The 23,175-nt window shown below is 41.8% G+C and overlaps 1 protein-coding gene and 1 long non-coding RNA gene across 2 annotated transcripts; one reads left to right on the forward strand and one right to left on the reverse strand.

The window, feature by feature from the left end:
- Positions 1-944: 944 nt before the first annotated feature.
- On the reverse strand, positions 945-2,462 carry LOC146696578 (uncharacterized). Its single transcript, XR_014923106.1, has 3 exons — positions 2,181-2,462; positions 1,204-1,727; positions 945-1,125 (listed from the first exon to the last, which is right to left on the reverse strand). It is a non-coding gene; the product is annotated as an uncharacterized LOC146696578 (long non-coding RNA).
- A 5,181-nt stretch (positions 2,463-7,643) lies between these two features.
- Positions 7,644-20,934, forward strand: LOC146696579 (plexin-C1-like). The gene is made up of 16 exons (XM_085474735.1): positions 7,644-8,725; positions 10,462-10,584; positions 12,777-12,911; positions 12,986-13,086; positions 13,163-13,268; positions 13,347-13,512; positions 13,776-13,878; positions 14,051-14,126; positions 14,581-14,622; positions 14,743-14,876; positions 18,302-18,481; positions 19,380-19,488; positions 19,656-19,826; positions 19,903-20,070; positions 20,421-20,520; positions 20,693-20,934. Exons 1-16 carry the CDS (start codon positions 7,721-7,723, stop codon positions 20,749-20,751), a joined length of 2,778 nt encoding a protein of 925 aa, XP_085330861.1. The 5' UTR covers positions 7,644-7,720; the 3' UTR covers positions 20,752-20,934.
- The last annotated feature ends 2,241 nt before the right edge of the window (positions 20,935-23,175 follow it).

Here is a 23,175-nt window from a genome sequence, read left to right on the forward strand (position 1 = left end):
TTACTTTAAATTAGTAACTTAGTTACATTACTAGTTACTTCTATCAAAAGTAACTCAGTTACTTCAAGTTACTCGTTACTTTCAGAGTAACTAGTTACTAGGGAAAGTAACTTTGGTTTTACTCAGAATTCTCTTGTTAATGTGTTACTTCCGTAACTGGATACCCAGCAAGTTTGCCAGTCTTCTAGCTTGCTTACTTGCCACAAGTGCATTGTGCCACCTACCAATCGAAAGGAAAAAAATAATGTGCACATTTCCACAAGAGAAATTCTAGCCTGCTTTTTACATCCAACTCAAAAACTGCAGTCGAGGTGCTTTCGATTGTACTCAGAACTCGGAAATTCTGCCTTCTGAATAGGAAGATGCAGGTAACACCAGACTGCAGATGAGCTGCTTACAGGGCTGGACTGGGACAAAAAAAAAAATCATCCCAGGGAATATGACTATGGGAATATGATTTTTCCCACCATTATAGGAAAAATCATAAAGCCTTTGAATGAAAACAAACGCTGTTGTGACAGTGATGTACACTGTTCTGATGGTATATATGTATCAATCTATCATTGGCCTCATTCAAGATGGTGATGAGCCTGCATACCGGCAGGAAGTTGAGCGGCTGGTACTCTGGTGCAGTCAGCACAATCTGGAGCTGAACACTTAAGACTGTAGAGATGAAAGTGGACTTCAGGAGACATCCCTCAACTCTGCTCCCCCTCACCATATCAGACAGCCCTGTGTCAACTGTGAAGACCTTCAAGTTCCTGGGTACAACCATCTCCCAGGACCTGAAGTGGGAGACCAACATCAACTCCATCCTCAAAAAGACCCAGCAGAGGATGTACTTCCTGAGACAACTGGGGAAGTACAGTCTTCCACAGGAGCTTCTGTCACGGTCTGGAGGGCAGACCGTGGGGGATGTAGGAGAAAGGACCCAAAACGCAGACTTAATGGAATGAACAGTGGGTTTATTTACAGTGAGGTAATTGTACACCACACATTAAATCTCCAAAAGTGCTCCCTCGACTCCCGTGACGTGTCTTCTCCCAAGTGCTGGTATCCCGTGCTCTCTGCCCCTGTGCCTTCACACACCCCGTGTGTCTTGCAGTCCTGTGTTCCGCTGTCCTCCTGGGGAAAAACACAGACACAGCCGTTATGGCACCAACTCCGGCAGGCATACACTTTAACAACACTAGAAACACTGACATGGAGTCTAACTCAACGATCCTGCGCCGGAGGAAGCTCCATTGCTCTGTTAAGTAGCTCCCCCGACGATCCTGATCAGAAGCAGGTGTGTGGTAAGCTAGGCGTGACCAGCAGCTGGCAGGGCCACACCCATCAGGCCTGCAGGTGGCTGTCCTTCATCCTCCAGCCTCACACACACACACACACACACACACACACACACACCAGCATGGAACACAAGAGCACAGTGCAGCAAACGTACATCCAATACACTAATAACAATAAAGGTCCACACTGTTCACGAACCCCGAGTCCCCGGCACCGGGTCCGTGACAGCTGCTGATCCAGTTCTACACTGCGGTCATTGAGTCTGTCCTGTGCTCCTCCATCACAGTCTGGTATGGAGCCACTAAACAGGACAGGAGCAGACTGCAGTGGACTGTACGGGCAGCAGAAAGGATCATCGGCACCCCCCTGCCCTCCATCCAGGATCTGTACCTCTCAAGAACCAGGGAACGGGCAGGGAACGGGCTGGTTTCCTCTTTCTGGCGCAAAGTGGGCGATAAACAAACAAGAGAGAAAAGCCGATCAGCTGATCATTGATCAGTTTTATGATTGAAGTAGAAACAGGAGAGGAGAGAATGAGAGAAGAAGAGGCAGCTGTGCAGCGTAAACACAGAATAACTCCAGCTTTGTGTCTTTTTCATTGTAGCTGAAGTCCGGGACAAAATGTTCCTTTTCACCTCAACACGAAACCCGTAATATTTTCTCTGAATACGAGACGATTCCGTTTTTTACGGGACGGTTGGCAACTCTAATAATTAACCTTATGAACAAAATAAAGTTCAACATCAGTAACATAGCACCCACCCAGCTGTATAGAAACTCCGTCATGCTAGCTAGCACGCAGTACGAAAAAGTCAGCATAACGAAAATAAACTCCACCTAAACTTGGTTCATAATCTGACCCAGATGGACTGCAGGTTATAACTTCTTACCTGAAGTTCAGTTCACCTGACACTCTCGGACCAGCGGCCACTTCGGGTCTCTCCTCTTGCCTCCCTTTTCCTTCATCCACCTGCTGGCCTCCACCACTTGCTAATGTTATTGAATCTGTGGAAGCTCCGCGATAGCCACCACACGAAGTAACGAATAACGAGCATATTTAAATCCCAGTAACTAGTAACGCGTTCCTGGTTTTGGCATAATAACTAGTTACCGTGCTCGTTACCACAATAATAACGTAGTTACTGTAACGCGTTACTTAATAACGCGTTAGTCCCAACACTGAGGACGGGTAATAATAATAATGGATTGGATTCTATATAGCGCTTTTCAGGGCACCCAAAGTGTAAAGTGTAAAGTAAAGTGTGCGTGTTAGTCCCCATAGGGAAATAGTTCCTCTGCATTTAACCCATTCACCCAGTGAAGCAGTGGGCAGCCACCAGTGCAGCGCCCGGGGAGCAGTGTGTAGGGACGGTACCTTGCTCAGGGGTACCTCAGGGTAGCCGTTCAGTGGAGTCGAACCCCCGACCTTCCGATCATGGGGCCACCACTCTACCTACTGAGCTATCCCTGCCCAAAGCGCTTTACAATACCACTATTCATTCACTCTCACATTCACACACTGGTGGAGGCAGCTACAGTTGTAGCCACAAGTGCCCTGGGGCAGACTGACAGAAGCGAGGCTGCCATATCGCGCCATCTGCCCCTCTGGCCAACACCAGTAGGGTAAAGTGTCTTGCCCAAGGACACAACGACCAGGACAGAGAGCCCAGGGATCGAACCGGCGACCTTCCGGTTACAGATGTGATTCCCAACTCCCTGAGCCACGGGTAGAGAGGGTCAGAGCGATGGCAGTGGACCTGGGATCGGTGACCCGGGCCCATGATGCCATTGATGGACATGGAAGCAGCTGAGTTGGCTGAGGAGTGACACAGCGCAATGTATGGTGACCTCTTGTGGTCAAGAGAAGATGTCCTTTTAAATGTGTCAAAAGTTGTCAACAGAACATTTGTTGTTTTTGAAACTTATGCATGAATTGTATCTGTTTGACGCATGACGCATAAACAATACCCCGATGTTATAAAACAACTGCTTGTGTATTATCGGGCGGAGATCGATGCTGTCTGTGGGCAGTGTTCATCTCCCCACGCTTGTGTTCATTAAAATCATTGTTTGACCGAAGCTCTTCTGGACCATTATTGTTTTGTGCTCAACCTCAGTAATTGAACTCGTAACAGTCACCTACTGTACATCTGGGCCACGTTACATCTCAATTAATATTTATCAAAAATTGAAAGAACAATTATATGTCAAGGCTGGCTGTGTGCCTCCACCAGTGTGTGAATGTGAGAGTGAATGAATAGTGGTATTGTAAAGCGCTTTGGGTGCCCTGAAAAGCACTATATAAATCCATGTCATTAGTTTTTCTTCTTTTATACCCTTTCTTGCCAGCCACGCTGTGGAGTACTTGGACGCGTGTGATGGAGCATTGTCCTGCATGAAAATCATGTTTTTCTTGAAGGATGCAGACTTCTTCCTGTACCACAGCTTGAAGAAGGTGTCTTCCAGAAACTGGCAGTAGGACTGGGAGTTGAGCTTGACTCCATCCTCAACCCGAAATGGCCCCACAAGCTCATCTTTGATGATACCAGCCCAAACCAGTACTCCACCTCCACCTTGCTGGCGTCTGAGTCGGACTGGAGCTCTCTGCCCTTTACCAATCCAGCCACGGGCCCATCCATCTGGCCCATCAAGACTCACTCTCATTTCATCAGTCCATAAAACCTTAGAAAAACCAGTCCTGAGATATTTCTTGGCCCAGTCTTGACGTTTCACCTTGTGTGTCTTGTTCAGTGGTGGTCATCTTTCAGCCTTTCTTACCTTGGCCATGTCTCTGAGTATTGCACACCTTTCGCTTTTGGGCACTCCAGTGATGTTGCAGCTCTGAAATATGGCCAAACTGGTGGCAAGTGGCATCTTGGCAGCTGCACGCTTGACTTTTCTCAGTTCATGGGCAGTTATTTTGCGCCTTGGTTTTTCCACACGCTTCTTGCGACCCTGTTGACTATTTTGAATGAAACGCTTGATTGTTCGATGATCACACTTCAGAAGCTTTGCAATTTTGAGACTGCTGCATCCTTCTGCAAGATATCTCACTATTTTTGACTTTTCTGAGCCTGTCAAGTCCTTCTTTTGACCCATTTTGCCAAAGGAAAGGAAGTTGCCTAATAATTATGCACACCTGATATAGGGGGTTGATGTCATTAGACCACACCCCTTCTCATTACAGAGATGCACATCACCTAATATGCTTAATTGGTAGTAGGCTTTCGAACCTATACAGCTTGGAGTAAGACAACATGCATGAAGAGGATGATGTGGACAACATACTCATTTGCCTAATAATTCTGCACTCCCTGTATTTCTGGCAGAAGAGACTCACCATTGAGATGAATAAGCTCTGACCACCGACCAGCCGGAGTGTTCTTGGGAAGGAGTTCACTGTTTGTCTCAAAATATGCATCACAAAGCTTCCTGTAGAGTTTGCTTTGTTATATTTTTTTTCTTTCTCTGTTTAAGATTTTATTTTTTACTGCAAATGTGTTTTAGCTGAAGTCATATTATCAGGACACAAATAAAAAAAATATTTTATCTGTTGTATCCTTTGTCTTTTGTATATTTAGTGTAACAGGTTGTAATTATGTTCTTCTCACATGTAATACTGAGACATCTGTGTCCAAGTATTTGGACAAAGATGCAATTTTTGCTTCAGTTCATGGAGTTTAAGAAAATTATTACAAAGCTGTTTAGGAACTGAAACTATTTCTCTTTGTAGTTTCCATTTTCAAATGCTTTGGTTCTTCTTCATAAACGGGCCAAATAAATCAGTGACCCATGGTGGCTAAAATGAATTTGGAGGCTTTACGCCTCACAGGATTTGTGTTAATAAAATAATCACCGTAATTTAAAAATCACATTAACTCTTTTCTTCCGAACTGAAATTTGCATTATTATCAGCAGGAGAGCACTGAAGTGTGAAGTGATTTTAGACAAGGTCAGGCCGAAGTCTCCATGGACTATGATGTTCACAGATGACTATGTGATTTGCAGCGAGAGGTAGATAGAGGTATGTAGTGAAAGCAGATGAGTTAACTAAATACATGGGGTCAACCATCCAAAGCAATGGATAGTGTACAAGAGAGGTGAAGAGTGTAGGTAGGATGGAGTGGGAATAGACAGGTGTAAGAGATTTTGGTGGCATAGGCAGAGCAGCAAGCATGAAAGCTAAATTTTACTAAGATGGTAGTGAGACTTGCTATGATGTATAATCTGGAGACAGTAGCACAAATAAAAAGTTAAGTTAAAATCCTTGAAAAGGCCATACCAGTGATATTTCCTACCCATTCATTGAAATATGTCTCACGTGACATGTGTACCAAATGAAAATCCAGAAGTAGATCAGTATTATCATCAAAGAAAAAGATGAGGTTCCTGCGTTCCAGCCGATAAATATTACACCAGTGTAATAATTTGGGAAGATCACACATGAACTCGTAATCAGCCATTTTCCAATGCACATTTGGGCCTCTGGGCAGTGGCCATAAATTTGCAGCAGCCCATTTGTTCATTTCTTGTCCAGCGAGCCATCATCATCTCGTTATCATCCTGGGCCACTTGGATGAAAAATGCCAGGGCCAATTGTTTTGTCCCAGTCCAGCCTGAGATAGACCTTGGTTGGTTGTCACACTTTGTCTTGCCTTACATGAATTAGTAATCACTGAAACATTCTTCAATATCAAATTGTTAAATTGAAGTTTAAATTGCTAAATCTTATAAAGCTCTATAGCTCTGTCTATAACCTCTATCTATAGTAAATTCTAATTCTAAGTCTATTATCAAGTCTATAACAAAAAAGAAATGTAAACCTAATCCAGTTGAATTACAAACACCATCAAGTGTGGTACAATTCCTTAATCTTCAAACCCCAAATTTACTGTTTGGGGTTTGAAGTTTACAAATTTACTTCTCCAAAAAAGGTGAATCAATATGCCTTTCTATTGCAAAGTGGGATGCAGATTTATCAGTGAGCCTAGACCAAAACTTCTAGTCTCAGAAATGCTTAAAAACATTTAAATTCATTTTAGATCATATTAGTCTTGATAAAGCTTCTGCCACAACATTAGATCAATCCCTCTCGGGGGGGGGGGGGGGGGGGGGGGGGGGTCGTGGTTTTGTCCTGACTTTATTATTGTGGTTGATATTGGGGCTAGGTATGGGCTTGGGGTGTCTGGGGATTCCCTAGGGACGGGTTTCTTGGGGGGCTCAACCCAGGGGCTGTGGTCATAACCTGGATGACGATCTGGTGGCTCTTTGGGTGGTGTTTTTCTAGTGAATGCATGGAGCAGGGCTGGGGATGGGTCTGTGCTGGCAGACATAGGTTACTGGCCTGGTAGCCTGGCTGCCCTGGCTTGGGGACTTGGGGTTCTGGGTGTGCTCTGCCTCCTGGCTGGGGCTCTGGTCCTGGTTGGTGTGTCGCAGTTGTGTTGTTACCATCACTTTGTTCAGACTAGCATCAGAAATAGGAATAAATAAAAAGGTTGTTATTACTGACATTTGTCGGTAATAACAGTCTGGTGGTCTCTGTCAGAGTAGAAGAAGTCATATTATCATATTATTGGTCGGTGATCAATAATATGATATAAGATGCCAGAAACTTGAGAAAATAATTTCACAGAGGTGACACTAGATGTCGGCTTAGTGGTTCTGTCATTAGAACTTGTAGGAAGTTCTGCGACTTTTCAAAGCCAGCACAGACTTCGTGATTGCATGGATCAGTGGGCCTGTGTTCAATGCAACTGATGTAAAGATTATGTTAAAAACACATCGAATGAAAATATTCTGTCTTCATTAAAACCATACAGTGTGTATCCTTTGACATCACAGTACAGAGTGAAAAAGCTCATTTGCTCTCACCTGATGTGGCTCTAAGGCGATTTTCAGTGTCTCCAGTAGGTGGCAGTGGCTGCTCAGACAAATGAGTGACTGATAAAGTAATCCCTTACAAAAGTAACGCAGGCCAGTCATGGTAATGGAAGTCAACAGCAACACAGAACTAGTATTCTGGTATGTTTCAGATTAATAAACCTCAGTGTGCACCTGCACGAACATTGTCTTCCTTCAGTGTGTAACAACTTACTGAAGGTTCAACAAACGCTTTCTCAGTAGCTGAGTGCTGTAACTGTTTTGATTTTGTTGAGGTTCTAATGAACACTAAACTGTACAGACTCTCAGAACATGGCAGAAAGTAGAGAAAACAGCTGAGAGAAAATATTAAATGTTAAATCCTAAAATTGGAATCTGATTTTTCTATTAGCTGGGCGTGCTTCCTTCCACTTTCAACACTTCTCTTTTCAGCAGAGGCGCACTGCGCTTTTACGCATGAGTCTAGAGGCACTGTGTCTCAGAGCAGAGTGCCGTGCAGACCTTCAGTGTATGACGGTGTCCCAGACACAAGTATCACTGCTGCTACAAGATGATCCTGCTGCTCGCTCTGCTTTCTGTTCTTTTGGGAAAACCGAGTTTGTGCCTGGTGGAGGATGGAGGCTTTACATTTGATGGAAATATCCGCCAATTCGCCATGACCTCCAACACGGTTTACATCGCCACAGAGGAGAGGCTGTACCAGCTGAGCCACGACCTGACTCTGATCAACAGTCTGACCCAGAGGGGAATAATAAAGACCGGAAACCAGCAGGATGATGTGCAGTTTCACCGGGTTTCTGACACAGCTGAGGGGAACGCAACTTTCAGCATCAACGTGTTGTTGCCTTTTACAAGCAATGACTCTCTGATCAGCTGCGGTGTGACTGACGATGACTGCAGTTACTGCGAGGTTCTGGACCTGAAGAACATCTCCAACCTTCTGTACAGAGAACACATCCAGGTGGGACCTCTGAAAAGCAGCAGCAGGTCAGTCAGCTTTCTGGTGGATGTGAAGAAGAAAACTCAGACTGACACTTACATTCTGACCGCGATCCAACAAAACAGAGAAAAGCCCGAAAACAACAAGTGTGGTGTCAATCAGAAGACTATCAACCTTCAAAATACAGATAACAAACAAGGTGGAGGTATATTTTCTATAACTGATAGAGCTTCAGGCACACCTCAGATCACAAGTAAAGGTGATGTGGAGTTTGTTGACGGGTTTCAGCTTAATTCAACCATCTATCTGTTCTCCAACGCGCTCTCAGCTCAAACAAACAGAGTCCGTCTCATTTGGCTCAAAGGCGAAAAAAGCAAAACTGATACACTCAAGTCTCTGCGGGGCGCAACTCTCAGTGTCTCTGACGGTGACAGCAGCAGACTCGTGGCCTCCTCGGTCATCCCGGGGGAGCAGCCGGTGCTTTGGAGCGGCGTGTTCAGTGTGGATGGAGGAGATACCGACACCAAGCTGATGGTGTTTGACATCAGCCCTGATTACAGCAGGAACACCGACAGAGATCCAGACTTCTATACCTCTGTGCCATCAGAAGTGACGGTGGGTCGCTGTATAACTTCTAAACATGTTCTGAATGGTTCCTGAATGTAGTTTCCACCTGTGCCTCCACATTTTCACGTGGACAATCATGAAAGCAAAATGTTCACAGAGAGGCAGATTACTTTATCACACAGTGTGGTCACAAAACTAGAAACATCAATCGATTCAGACTCAGTCTGCTACTTCACATAAACAGTTAATGTTAGGCTCAAACTTTCCCGTAAAAAAAAAAAAAGAAATATATATATATATATATATATATATATATATATATATATATATATATATATATATATATATATATATATATATATATATAAACCTATTATACATATATATATGTATAATAGGTTTATATAATGTAAAAATACATATAGTAAATGAATTCATATTTGTATTTTTATGAATATAAAAAGGAGAAGCCAATAATTACCATAATAAAAAAAATAAGATAGATAGAAAATATGAGGCAAAAAGCGGTTTAAAAAACAATATCTCTGTTAATTTCTACACAAAATCAAAGAAATTCAAAAGTTTTACTGAAGACACAAGAAAAAGGAGTCTGAATTATTTAAGCTGCTGGTATGTCTGCTGGTGCATGTGACAAACAAACTGAGTTTCACTGAATGATGTTTGACTTCATCACTATTTGATCAACATCAGTTTCAAATCTTTTTATTTTATATTTTTAACAAAAAGAAATTAAAATCAACCATTGCACTGGAGGTTAGTTTTCTGTCCTACAATAAAGTTTTCTGATTTATGACAAACTTTGAAATGTAAAAAAATGTAATATTAGAAATATACAATGAAATAATATTTTAAAAATAGCACTTCACCATCCTGAAGCAAAATGCTGCTTGGTCTCAGTGATGCTAAACCTTCAGCTGAAACTGCTGAGAGTACAAATCATTACTTGGAAAAACTTCTATTTGCTTCTGTAGGAGTTCCCCTTGTGTTACAATATTTTGCCATCGTAACGGCTGCTGATCAGTTTGCTTTGACTTCTACTTTTTTTTTCTTTGATACCCAGATGTTGCTTTGTTTCTGTGATGTGGAGGCACATCCCACTACGAAATGGACTAAACTACTGTTTATCATTTGTAAAGGGTGAAGGCGGTATGAAAGAGCCGTTACCTTTTTGGAATTATAGTTCAGTCACTCCACCACCCCGTTCTAACCATAACAGTGATTACTTGGAAATAATTTTTAAAAATGCAAACAAAAAGACACTTTCCATCCCTACATTACCACGGTTCCTCATATCAATGGGTCTCTAAATTCTCAGTGCCACTGTCCCCACACTATCATGCTCCTAGTGAGAGGTCAGTTAATTAGTCACTAGCAGAGGTGCTGCTGTGGTGACAGATGTCAGTTGTGGTCATTGCTCTCATGTGACTTCATAAAGATTCATTATCTGTATAATAGTTACTCCCATACTTCATGAAATTCTGTGAACCCTTGAAATAGCACATTCTTTAATTATATATAAGAAAATTGCATCATAGTTGATTCAGTTTATTCACCATTAAATCATATTTGAATGATTTTCAAGCTGAGTATGTGATTTCTCAAGGTGTAAACACAATTAATGAATATGCTGTTTGGGTTCATAGATTTAAAGCACTTCATTAGGTTTGGAGGGAATACAACTTATTTCTATTTTAACCATCTTGAGTTCTAATCTTAACATATCTACAATATCAGATTTGATGATCAGTGTGTTTGTTTCTCAGCCAAAGATCCTAAAACCTAAGGCAGTCCTCTTCAGGCACAGCTACATGACCTCTGTGCTGGCAGTGAGGCAGAGAGGCTGGATGGTTTTCTTCATTGGGACAGGAGACGGCCAGCTCATTAAGGTGTGTATGAAATGAAACATCTAAAGTACTTAGTTTACCAGCCTGATTTTAAGATGCCATTTCATCATCCTGAAATGCACTGGCTTCCTCACATGAAACAAACATGAAAGATAGTTCTGTCACCAAAATATATTTGTTGAATTAGCATCTATTCATAAAATCACGAACAACCGTTGACCCAAGATAAATAAAAACCAAAACTTTTTAAGAGGCAAATTATTCATGATTTTTTAGCTTGCTTATTTGAACTAGTCTCATTTTATTTCATTGTTGAAGTCTGCTGCAAACTGCAGTCACTTGTGGTCCCTGTAGCTTCTTTGTGTGCTCTTAGTCTCACTGTGAGTTCATCTGCTCACACACTGCAAGGTTTTGTTTGTGGAGTGGAGAGATGAGAGCTGTGACCCTGAAAGCTCAAAAAGCTTCAACAAGTATTTTATTGAATATGACGAGAGCGAGGTTGCATGTTCTCCCCGTGTTTGCGTGGGTTCCCTCCGGGTACTCCGGCTTCCTCCCACCATGCAGCTTGTGGGGACAGGTTAATTGCATAATCCAAATTGTCACTAGGTGTGAATGTGCGAATGAAAGTGAGTGCGAATGGTTGTCTGTCCCTGTGTGTTGGCCCTGCGACCTGTCCAGGGTGTACCCGGCCTCTCGCCCTATGACAGCTGGGATAGGCTCCAGCGCCCCCCGCGACCCTGAAAAGGATAAGCGGAAGCGAATGGATGGATGGATGACGAGAGCAAGAGATAGAGAAACAAGCTGAGAGGGATGTTGTCATGGTTTGAGTTTTTCGGTCATATCGACTAGGGGTGGGTTTTTATAATCGATTCATCGATTAAAATCGATTCTGGCTTGGATAACGTAAAATCGATTCATTAAAATCCTGAATCGATTTTTTAATATAAATTTATTTTGTCCGAAATGCCAGAATCTCTGGTGACATCTCACAAAATTTCAAGAACCACCAAACAGTAAATGAGAGCAGGTACAGGGATTCTGCACATAGACTTAAACACACAGCGCGACCCGCGGATCAGAATCAGTTAGATGTCGCCTTTCTCACAGTCGGGGCTGAAAGCCGACAGCTCGCTGATCCGGGTCCGCGCTTTGTGTTCACGCCCTTTATGCGCTGATTCTAAAGCTGTTAGTTTGATCTCTCTCCAAACAATATTGACCGAATCAGCAGCAAAAGAAGATCCAAACGCTTCACATAAACATTGTCATGAATTCACTCTTTTACTGTTTTGCTTCCATTGCGATGCGCAGCTCTCTCTCTCTCCCTCTCTCCCTCTCTCTCCCCCCCCCCCTCTCTCGAACAGTTTCGCTTTCTTCATAATGAAGAAAGCGAAACTGTTCGAGAGCAAGCGAATAATTCGCTTGCTTGTTACACAAGTCTACTGTTGCTTACAGCGCTGTCGGCCGCTGTTTTTTCCCCTTTTACATTCTTCCGAAAAGAAAACCTCATTTCTGCTGTTCAATACTGAACAAATTGAAACTTTTTAAAATTATTCAAAATGCAAAATGCTTAGCCATGTCTCTAATAAAACCGCTGTAACATCAGAGGTAATGTTGATTAATTAATGGTTTTCTTTCGTTTTTGATGTACTGCAGAATATTTTTATAAAATCCCAGGCCAGGAAAATCACCTACATGTTTTTCTGTGTTTTATCTTCAGCTACTTTGACACAAAGGCATCTGCTGTGATGCTCACACCTTGGATAAAGTCTTGAGAGTGTCAGCTTCCTTTTTATAGATACAAAAATATGTAAATGTCCTGATCTGAATTATATCTCTGACTGTCAAAATTTCCCAGATTTAAATCGAATCGAATCGAATTAAATCAAATCGTGGATCGAATCGATTCGGGACCTTGTGAATCGGAATTGAATCGATTCTAGAAATCAGTGACGATACCCAGCCCTAATATCGACTCTTTGATCACAGTTTGTGATTAAGTCGGAAAGTTTGTTTTACAGATAAGAAATACCGACTGTTTCACAACATATACAGCAGATATCAGCATGACACTGAATCCAAGCAGCACAAACACATGAGAACTTCTTATGAACGAGGGAAAACTTAAAATAAACAGCCTTTCATTTGGAAGATAGTGGTCAGAGAAAAATAAGCAATTGAAATGTTCATTAAACATAAAAACGTGAATTCTTATTTTCACAAATTCTTGTTGTCAGCTGTCTGTGGACAGGAACTATCACGCTGCCTGTCCCACGGTGCTCTACAGGACAAGTGATGATCGCAAAGTGTTTCCCAAATTACATCTGGATCCAGTGGGTCATAAACATGTGTATGTGCCATTTAGAAACCAGGTACTTAAATTATTTACTGATTATCTTAATGTCACATGTACCTGTGTTGCATTTTAAAGTGTTTGTTGTTCTAGATAAGGCGAGTTCCTGTGTCAAAGTGCAGCACGTACACAAATGTGCAGGAGTGTTGGTCTGCACAGGATCCATACTGTGGTTGGTGTGGCTCTAAAAGCAGGTGAGAGAAACAACATCTGCAGCTGATGTCTCCAAACTATTCTGAACTTGGTGATCATTTCTCCTTCTTCTCCTAGCTGCACATTTGAAGATGACTGCACAGATTCAGACTGGCTGTCCATTCCTGATGAGTCCCAGCACAAAATGATTTCCCACAAAGTTGAAAAGGACACAAACGGACAGGTACAGCTTACAAACACACTCGGGACTGTGATCATTTGTGGCTTTCAGGTATTTCTCACACATGTTCTTCATTTTCAGATTTTACTAAAAATCCACACACACTTGACTGTGGGCCAGGAAGTGTCGTCCAACTTTACCTGTCAGTTCACTGCAAGGTCCAGCTCGATTTGTGCTTTGAATAACCCTCCTCCACAGTTCCCACAATGCACCTGCATCCTGTCTGATCGTACACTTCCTGCTGATGGTCAGTGAGTTTTCATAAATAATCCAACGAATGAAATACTTTGCAGTCAGACCTGCTTACTGATCTGCAACACTTCCCAAAAAGCAAAATAGAAACATTACAGAGCTGACTCTGACAGATGAAATATTCTTTACTAGTTGACAAATCTGAGCTGTTCGTTATTACAAACTGTTGCAACTCATTAAACATATATGTCTAAAAATTAGCAATTGAAGGCTATGACACTGATCGTGTTTTTTTTATTTATTTATTTTATTTAACAGGTCTGCATGTCACAGTGAAATTTAGACTTGGTTCAACACAACTGTCAGAACAGCTGAGGTTGACTAACTGCTCTGACATCAGTGGACCACCAAGTTCAGTCTTGTAAGTCCAATCAATTATAAAGATTATGAAGATGGATCACTAATAACACAACATTATGTGTCATCACCAAGTAAAATGTATTACTACTGAGGAGTCTCTTTGTTTTATGTTGTATTTTTGGACATCTTTTTCTTGATGATTTCAACACTAATATGTGATTGTTTCTCTTCAGGTGTCAGCAGTGCATCAAAGCTGGTTGTGGATGGAACACAAACAGATGTTCCTGGGCCGATCAAACAGAGATCAATGTAATAATTCATGCCTTTAGTTTACCTAGTTCAGGTTTTTCCTCATTAACATATTTGTTTTAATTTTATTTCGCTGATACCATTCTACATGTTTAGGCTATTTTGATGTATCTTTTTTAAATCTACTTTTGGGAATAAGAAAGTCTATCTTATCATATAATTAAGTCTTCCACTTTAAGTTTATATTACTTTTGAGATTTTTCAATCATTATTAAGGGTGGGTTGGTCTAATGTTCAAATATCTATTGCTTCTCAAAAGCAGCAATATTATATGCAATAATATGTTAAGTGATTATGACAACTCACAAATACCAATTCAGTTGCTTGACAAAAATCGTGATTAAATTCTTTCCTTGTAAATAAGACAGAACTTCCATTCTCATCAGTCCTACATAGTTTCTTTAGACAATGACAGTAAACCTGCCATATTGATTCCCTCTGCTTCCTCCTGCAGGACAGCGTTTGCCAAAATGTGCAGTCTGGGAAGAACTTCTCTGTGAGTCTGAACCTCAGTCCTCAAACTCATTGTTCCTCTGACACCTTATTCGTGTTCAAAGCTTCCAACATCAGCTGATGGCCGTGGATTAAAGCTGATCATTTTTTGTCTTACTGTCAGATCCCAGAGATCTCCTCCATCACTCCCAGTGTGGTGTCTTTCTACGGTAGAAACCACGCAGTGCTGTCAGGTCGTAACCTCGATAATGTGACTGCAGTGAGGATGCAGGCCGATACTGACTGTACTCCAAAAGAGTGAGTCACTTTACACTAGTGATGTGTCACTCGCGAACGAAATGGCTCTTAGAGCCGGCTCTTTGACGTGAACGACGCGAGCCGGCTCCTTATTGCAAGCCGTGTTTTTTTGTTTTTCCCTTCTCTCACCCTCTCTCTCTCTCACACCATCTCTCTCTCTCGCACTTTTTTTCCACTTCACTCCGCACGCGAGCCTTGTGCTTTCCCTGGGATGAGGGGGGAGGGGTGGTAGTTACACTCGCAGTAGCGCAGGAACAGAGCAGGAGGGAAAGAGAGAAAGAGAGCCAGGGACAACAACGTCACATTAGAAAGGTATAGTAATCATAGTTGTGGATGTTAAAGGATTCAGAAAGTTTATTCATGCAGGCCCATATGACAGAGAATGTGCATCTTCTTTTTGTTTTCATATTTTAATTTATATTTAATGGTGTTTTGGTTTGCAGTGTTTTGTGTTGTTTCATTTTAAATTTGTTTAAAAGGAAAAAGCTGAAAATTTAAGTAGTTAAAAGTTGAAATGTGAATAGTTGGTTTCTGTATTAAATGATTTATTTATTACATTTTATGTGGAGTGAATAAATAAAAGTATATTTACGGTGGCCCCTAGAGACAAAGCACGTACAAACTCCAAAACAAAAGACAACAGAAGTGCTCCAGGATGCTAGGCGCAGTGTTGAGCTTTTGTTAGCTAGAGGCTACACAAGCCAGCAATTAAGAACGACCGGATTTGGTGTGTGGTAGTAACAGGTAAATGAACATGTTTTTTTTTAAATTATTTGAATATATATGAGTGCTTGTGTAATTTAAGTGATCTATGTAGCTGAAGCCGCTGGACCAGGCGAGGCGCAAGAGGCTGCCGCTGGACCAGGCGACAGCGTGGGTGAAGCTGATGGTAGAGCAGCTGGTGGCTGGACGGGCTCCTCGGGCCCCCCAGCTGACGAGGCAGGTTGCTGGACGGGCTCCTCGGGCCACTCAGCAAAAACAGTCCCAAAACCAGTGGGCACAGGGGCCCCTGGCACACGCAGGGCTGAACCAGCAGGCACGGTGGCCTCTGGCAAACACATAGCAGACTGCAGCTGCGCAGAGCATTGACTCTGCTCAGGCAGCGACAGCCGGGTGCAGTCCTCAGCTGGCTTCTTAACCTCCAGGGGTCCAGAGTCTGCTGGGGCTGAACCCCAGCCTCTGGGGAGGCCCTGGAGTGCATCATAGTCTCAGAACTGGACAGCTTTTGAGGAATGATAAGTTTTAATGGGTTTGTCTCTCTGCTTAGAATGGATGGATGAAAAACAATTCACTTCAGGTTGAATTGACTTGAATTGTTGTACAGGAGGAGCAAGTGACGCAGGGCTAGTGGCTGCTGAACATGAGGCTGAACTGAGGGCGACTGAAATAATGGTTGGGATGACAACGGTGGTGGAGTTGGAGACTGAGCTTCTGGCCGGGCGGCTAACTGAGCTGCAGACATTGAAGAACCAGTCTTTGTGGGAAGAGTTCCACGCTCTGACTGAGCAGTCAGTAGATAGTCCTTCTCATTTTCAGATTTCGGACTAAAAGTCCTGGTTAGCATAACACTGGACTCGGAAGAAGCAAAATGAAAGTAGTCCTTTAAATCCTCAGAGCGGGTGTTAACAGACTTTGAAGTGTTTGACAAAGTATTAACTGTTTCTAAATTAATCTTTTCAAATTTGAATAAACCTGAGTTAACTGGCATTGAATTTCTAGACTCAGGAATAACTGACAGTGTTCGTGAATGCAGGCTCAGATGGAGCAGAAAAAAACAAAAACACTGTTCTTGACTCACTGAATCTGCCGGTAACTGACGGCAGTGTGGACGTCACTTCCGCCTGGGAGAAGGGGCGACTAGTGATGGGATTTCCCACCAGGACACCAGGTTGAACGTCTGGTGTCCTGGTGCAGCCACAACAACCTGGTGCTGAATGCCCAGAAGACAGTGGAGATTATTGTGGACTTCAGGAAGCACACAGCCCCACTCCCCCCCATCATCCTGACTGACACCCCCATCACCTCTGTGGACTCATTCCGCTTCCTGGGTACCACCATCAAGAAAGCCCAGCAGAGGATGTACTTCCTGAGGCAGCTGAGGAAATTCAACCTGCCAACACGGACGATGATGCAGTTCTACACTGCAATCATCGAGTCCATCCTCACCTCCTCCATCACCGTGTGGTACGCTGGAGCCAGTATCAGGGACAAACAGAGACTGCAGCGTGTTGTGCGCTCTGCTGAGAAGGTGATTGGCTGCAGACTCCCATCTCTGCAGGACCTGTACACCTCCAGGACATTGCGGCGTGCAGCTCGGATCTCAGCTGACCCTTCTCACCCTGGACACAGTCTGTTTGACCTGCTTCCCTCAGGCAGGAGGCTCCGGTCCATTCGCACCAGAACCTCACGCCATAAGAACAGTTTCTTCCCCTCTGCTGTTGGACTCATGAACAATAACCGTATGACTGTTCCTGCCACTAACACATGACCCTACGCTGTGTCACTGCATCATTCCATGTTTGTCACTGATCACCACCTGCACTCATGTATATATCTATCTACTTAGCACTCTTAATTCTTATTCTCATGTATATATCTCATGTATATCTCATGCACATATCTTTCTACATAGCACTTTTAATTCTTATTCCTACTTTTATTTTCTCATGTCTATTTAAGTGCTATTTATGACACTATGTTTGCACTGAAGCACCGCAGCAATTTCCTAATGTTGTAAACCTGCTCAACATTTGGCAATAAACCCCATTCTGATTCTGATTCTGATTCTGACCAGGTCTGTCCAGCGTCCTCCCTCACAACCTGATCCAACTCACCACCAGGTGGTGATCAGTTGACAGCTCAGCCCCTCTCTTTACCCGAGTGTCCAAAACATATGGCCTCCGGTCTTGTGATACGATTACAAAATCAATCATTGACCCGTTTTTGCATGAATTATGACAACCACAATTAGGATTTTTTTCTTAAGTATTTTTATTCATCATTAGACATGGAAAAAAAGACTTTTGAACTTCATTTTTCTAAACATGTACTTTTCAAAGAGTTCTTTACATGTCCACTTAGGTGGACAACATACATTTTGATTCATGAATTTGACAAACAAATAAATAATATGCACTGTCTGTTGTGTTTATGTGCAAGTATACCATAAACACTGAAACAAATACAAAAAAAAACAGCCTTTGACTAGCTGTCCACTGTAGTGGCCACTGTGTGTGAAAGGGTTAAATCTGGATTTACTGTTTACTTTGTAATCCAAATGAAATCAAAGACGTGTTAAACTCATAAAAACACACAATTTGATAATTTTAAGGAAGACCTTGCTGCTCAGCTTTAGTCTTTCTTGGGGTTTTCTGCATGTTGTGATGATGTTAGTGACTCTGTTTCTCTCTTTGTGTTCTGGTCAGATCTTCCATTTGGGACAACACTGGTTTCAGTCTGACGTTCCACATTCCCAGTTCAAATATCAAAGGCGTGGTCAACGTATGTCTTCTCCTCCCAGATGGTCGTTGCCATGGCAAAGCTAAAATCACCTACAGCTCATTACCATCATGCACCAATATTACTCCAAGCAGCAGCTGGATCAGGTATGTTCAGTTTTGCTGAAACCTAAAAAACACAGAAGATACAGAACGTTTATCTGCTAATGTCTCAGAAAGTGTTTTGACCAAAGAAACAGTACGTGTGTGTGTGTCTTTTGTGTGCAGTATCACGTGCTGCTACATCCTGCTGTGAGAGAACAGAGATATTTATCATAAGAGGAAGGAAGCTTTTGCATTGGTTTGACCTCTGCCGCTTTTACTGAACCTCATGGTTGAGAAAGCAGTATCTGTCACCCGACTACTTCCTGTTGGAGTCCACACCTCTGAGCTCTGCAGCCTCAGTCACCAGCCTTTTTTCTTTTTTTTTTGCTCTGCTGTCTGCAGAATGAATACGTGGGGTACTTTTTAGCTTCTGAGTCCATCACACACTTTAGTTTACAGGCATATTATCTATGCTAAAATAATGATTCAGTGTTCAGACTGCAGCCTACGTGTGGAGAGCTCTTAATTTTCCAGTGAAATATTTTTACTAGTATAAAACTGGCATCTTCTTTACCTCCTACAACTCCTTCCCCTACCTGTGCACGTATGTGAATGATCGTGCCTTCATTCTCATCCAGACCTTGCTTATGCTTTCATGTTGGATCAGTCCCAGATAGCAATAACTCCTATTAGTGAGCTTTTAATCAAGCTGAAAACAACAGTAACATCTAAACATAAAAAGATCTTTATTAAATGAAAACTGTTAAATCTGGAGGAAATGTTTTTGGACATCTCTCACTACTCTATCAAATCATGTTTAAAACACAGTTTGAATAATTCACACTGTTGAGAATTGACAAAAATGTGGGTTATGCTAACTGTTTGAAAGGAGTGTGGGATCAGATGATTTTTTTCCTTGCAGTCCCTCTGCTCTGACTAAAGCCCGCTTCCTGTCCTGCAGTGGGAAGAGGAAGATCACACTCATGGGGTCTCACCTTAACTTTGTTGAAGGGGTCTTCCACAGCCACGCAATGCAGGATGTCAGACTTCCCAGAAACATCAGCTCTGAGGTTGGTCTGTAGACACAAACAATGTGCCTTTGAAATGACATCAAGATGTTTTTATACATGAGCTCTGAACATTTCGGATGTGGACATCTGACACACGCATGTCATAATCTTATGTCCTGCTTTAGTCATGTCATGCTGTCTTTTCTGTTTATTTAATTTCATTGCAGTATCTCACCTACAATTCACCTGCAGCTGGGAGCATTTCTAGCAGCACTATGTTTGTCAAAGTAGCCAATGAAACCTTGGCCTGCTCCATTAAACTCCCCTACTATCCAGACCCTGAGTTTACCAGCTTCACAGTTATAAGGACAGGGGAAGATGTGCGCATCACCATTCAGGTTAGTTTTTTGTTTTTTTTTAATTTTCATACATATACAAACATGTGACAGCTAGCCTTTGTTTTTCTTCATTTAGAAAAAGACAGACAAGCTGGAGATGATGATAGATGAGTTATCAGTGTGGGGCGTTCAAGACAATACGGAATACCAGTGCATCATGAAAGCCAAAGAAACCAGTAACAACTCTGACTCTTTCATCTGTGAGATTAAAAGACTAACCAACCCTGAATTTGAGGAGTTGCTGGTAAATCTTTCTTTCATGCTACCCCCAGCTAGATAAGTATCACCGGAAAAAAACAAACCGAACTTGTTGACGCTATATAAATAAAATTGAATTGAAATGTATGGTGAGGTGAGGTGAGGTGTTCTTTAGAAAACATCCTTTCTTTGTGGAGATGACAACATCAAAGTTCTCAGTTTGATGTTTTCTAGAGGAGAAACCTGAAACTGAGGGCAAACAGACTTTTTCATCTGTATTGGTAACAAACAGTTGCCTTTCAAACTTCAAAATGATATTTATGCATACAATAACAATTTTTGGCCTGTTGCTCTGGTGAGAACTCTCTCTGTAAAATGTTTCTCTTTATTTTGTAGATAAATTATGGTGACAGGACAGTAAGTCTTGGGCTTGATTCCCAGTTACACGAAGCCCTGCAGATATTACGTTTCATGCTGATACCCTGTGTTATTGCAGGTAAGTGAGAGAATTGTTTCTTTTCTACATTTACGGATTATTAGACAATCTTAGGCAAAATGATGGTTTTACACCACTTTCCACTTTGATTTCAGCAGAAATAATAGAAAATCTTTCTTCTCCACTTTATGGATGGTGTTTCAGTTTAAGTGAGTTACTGTTTGTCTTTCAGTGTTGGTGATCATCTATTTCTGGCAGAAGAGACTCACCATTGAGATGAATAAGCTCTGACCACTGACTGGCCTGAGTATTCTTAGGAAGAAGTTTGTCTCAAGATAGGCATTATAAAGCTTCCTGCAGAGTTTGCTTTGTTTTATTTTTTCTTTCTGTCTTTACGATGTTAATCATATTGCAAATGTGTTTTAGCTGAAGTCATATTATCAGGACACAAATAAAAAAATATTTTATCTGTTGTATCCTTTGTCTTTTCCATGTTTAGTGTAACAGGTTTTAAATCGGATAGGGGGGGGTTCAGATGTAAAAATGAGACATCTGGGTCCATAAGTATTGGGATAAAGAAACAATTTTTGCTTCAGTTCATGAAGTTTAACAAAATTATTACGAAGTTATTTAGGAATTGAAACTATTTTTCTTCGTAGTTTACATTTTCAGATGCTTTGGTTCTTCTTCATAAAGAGAGCAAAACAAAACTTTTATTTCATGCTAAATGTTGTATTGAAGCCAACAGTGACCCCTGGTGGCAAAAATAAATTAGGAAGTTTTACACCTCACAGGATTTGTGTTAATAAAATAATCATCATAAATTAAAAATCACAAAACTGGCAGAACCAGGCTCAGGGAGGGATGGGGCCATCTGCTGTGACCAGTTGGGGTAAGAGAAGGAAAACAGGATATAGACATGCTGTGGAAGAGAGACAGAGATTAATAACAGGTACGATTCAATCCAGAGAGGTCTATTATAATATAGTGAGTGAGAAAGGTGACTGGAAAAGAAAAACTCAATGCATCATGGGAATCCCCCAGCAGCCTACGTCTATTGCAGCATAACTAAGGGAGGATTCAGGGTCACCTGGTCCAGCCCTTTAGCAAAATGCTTTAGCAAAAGGGAAAGTTTTAAGCCTAATCTTAAGAGTAGAATCAAATCTAAATCCAAACTGGAAGCTGGTTCCACAGAAGAGGGGCCTGAAAACTGAAGGCCCTGCCTCCCATTCTACTTTTAGACACTCTAGGTACAACAAGTAGTTCTGCAGTGCGAGAGCGAAGTGCTCGAATAGGGTGATATGGTACTACAAGGTCATTAAGATAAGATGGGGCCTGATTATTTAAGACCTTGTATGTGATTTTGTATTCAATTCTGGATTTAAAGGGGGGGGGGGGGGGGGGGGGGGGGCAATGAAGGGAAGCCAATACAGGAGAAATCTGCTCTCTCTTTCTAGTCCCTGTCAGGACTCTTGCTGCAGCATTTTGGAATAACTGAAGGCTTTTTCAGGGAGTTTTTAGGACATCCTGATAATAATGAATTACAGTAATCCAGCCTGGAAGTAATAAATGCATGAACTAGTTTTTCAGCTTCACTCTGAGACAGGATATTTCTAATTTTAGAGATGTTGCACAAATGGAAGAAAGCAGTCTTACATATTTGTTTAATATGTGCATTGAAGGACATGTTCATCATGTTGATTAAAAATGACTCCAAGGTTCCTCACAGTGTTACTGGAGGCCAAGGTAATGCCATCCAGAGTAAGAATCTGGTTAGATACCATATTTCTAAGGTTTTCAGGGCTGAGTACAATAACCTCAGTTTTATCTGAATTAAGAAGCAGAAAGTTAGCGGCCATCAAGGTCTTTATGTCTTTAAGACATTCCTGCAGTTTAACTAATTGGAAAAGTTAAACTTGTGTGTTATCTGGCTTCATGGACAGATAAAGTTGGGTGTCACTGGCATAGCAGTGAAAATGCTATGCCGGTTGTGGAGCAGGGAAATTATTTTACTGCTATTGTTAAATAATTGTCATCATTACCATTGCATTAATAATAAAATCTGGAGTTTATATTGCATTCAGGGGTTAAACAGTGTCTCTTTCAGAAAGACTGAGTTGCAGGCTGACAGGAAGTTGTATGCAGAAGTGAAAGCAGATAGTTATTTTGAGCCGCAGGCTAAGACGAGGCTTTAACAATGTAACAGATAGCTTTAAGAAGGCCTTAAGCAGCTATGACTATTTTATACACAATGCATATCTGTGCTTATTAAAGAGTTGGAGCTCGGTCAATTAATTGGGGGTCGGAAGCTTTGTTCGGCGCGATGTTCGGACAATCTATTGTGCAAGTGACTTGGAGCCATAGAAGGAATTGCAATACATGCTTACAAAACACTTATATATCAGATCATTTTATATTAAGGTTTTAGTAGAGGTTCTTGGTTAAAACATTTATTTAGTAGAAGACATACACATAGTCTCAGTGAGCCTCCGTTCTGGTGAAAGGTCAGAAGTGCAACAGGTGACACAGAGAGCATGTGAGGTCAACACACACACACACACATTAGTCTGGCTGTAACTGCAAAAGTGTCTCGGTAAAAGAGGAACCGTTCCTTGTTGTCTCGGCAAGAAAGAGGAACAAGACAAGAACTGAAAGGTAGACAGGAAGGGCTAGCCATGAAAATAGAAGATGATTTTCTGGGTGAAAAGTCATGAT

Source organism: Copadichromis virginalis, linkage group LG12 (assembly GCF_057382275.1).
Source record: "Copadichromis virginalis isolate Kocher_CV1m ecotype Utaka linkage group LG12, C_Virginalis_male_GT1.1, whole genome shotgun sequence".
Taxonomy (NCBI): Eukaryota; Metazoa; Chordata; class Actinopteri; order Cichliformes; family Cichlidae; genus Copadichromis; species Copadichromis virginalis.

Excerpts from the sequence above, each read along its gene's own strand:
- LOC146696579 (XM_085474735.1), top strand. The coding sequence starts at position 7,721 with ATGATCCTGCTGCTCGCTCTGCTTTCTGTTCTTTTGGGAAAACCGAGT. Across the intron at positions 14,877-18,301 it reads ACTGACTGTACTCCAAAAGA|ATCTTCCATTTGGGACAACA; the intron begins GTGAGTCACTTT and ends TGTTCTGGTCAG. Across the intron at positions 20,071-20,420 it reads CTGAATTTGAGGAGTTGCTG|ATAAATTATGGTGACAGGAC; the intron begins GTAAATCTTTCT and ends TTTATTTTGTAG.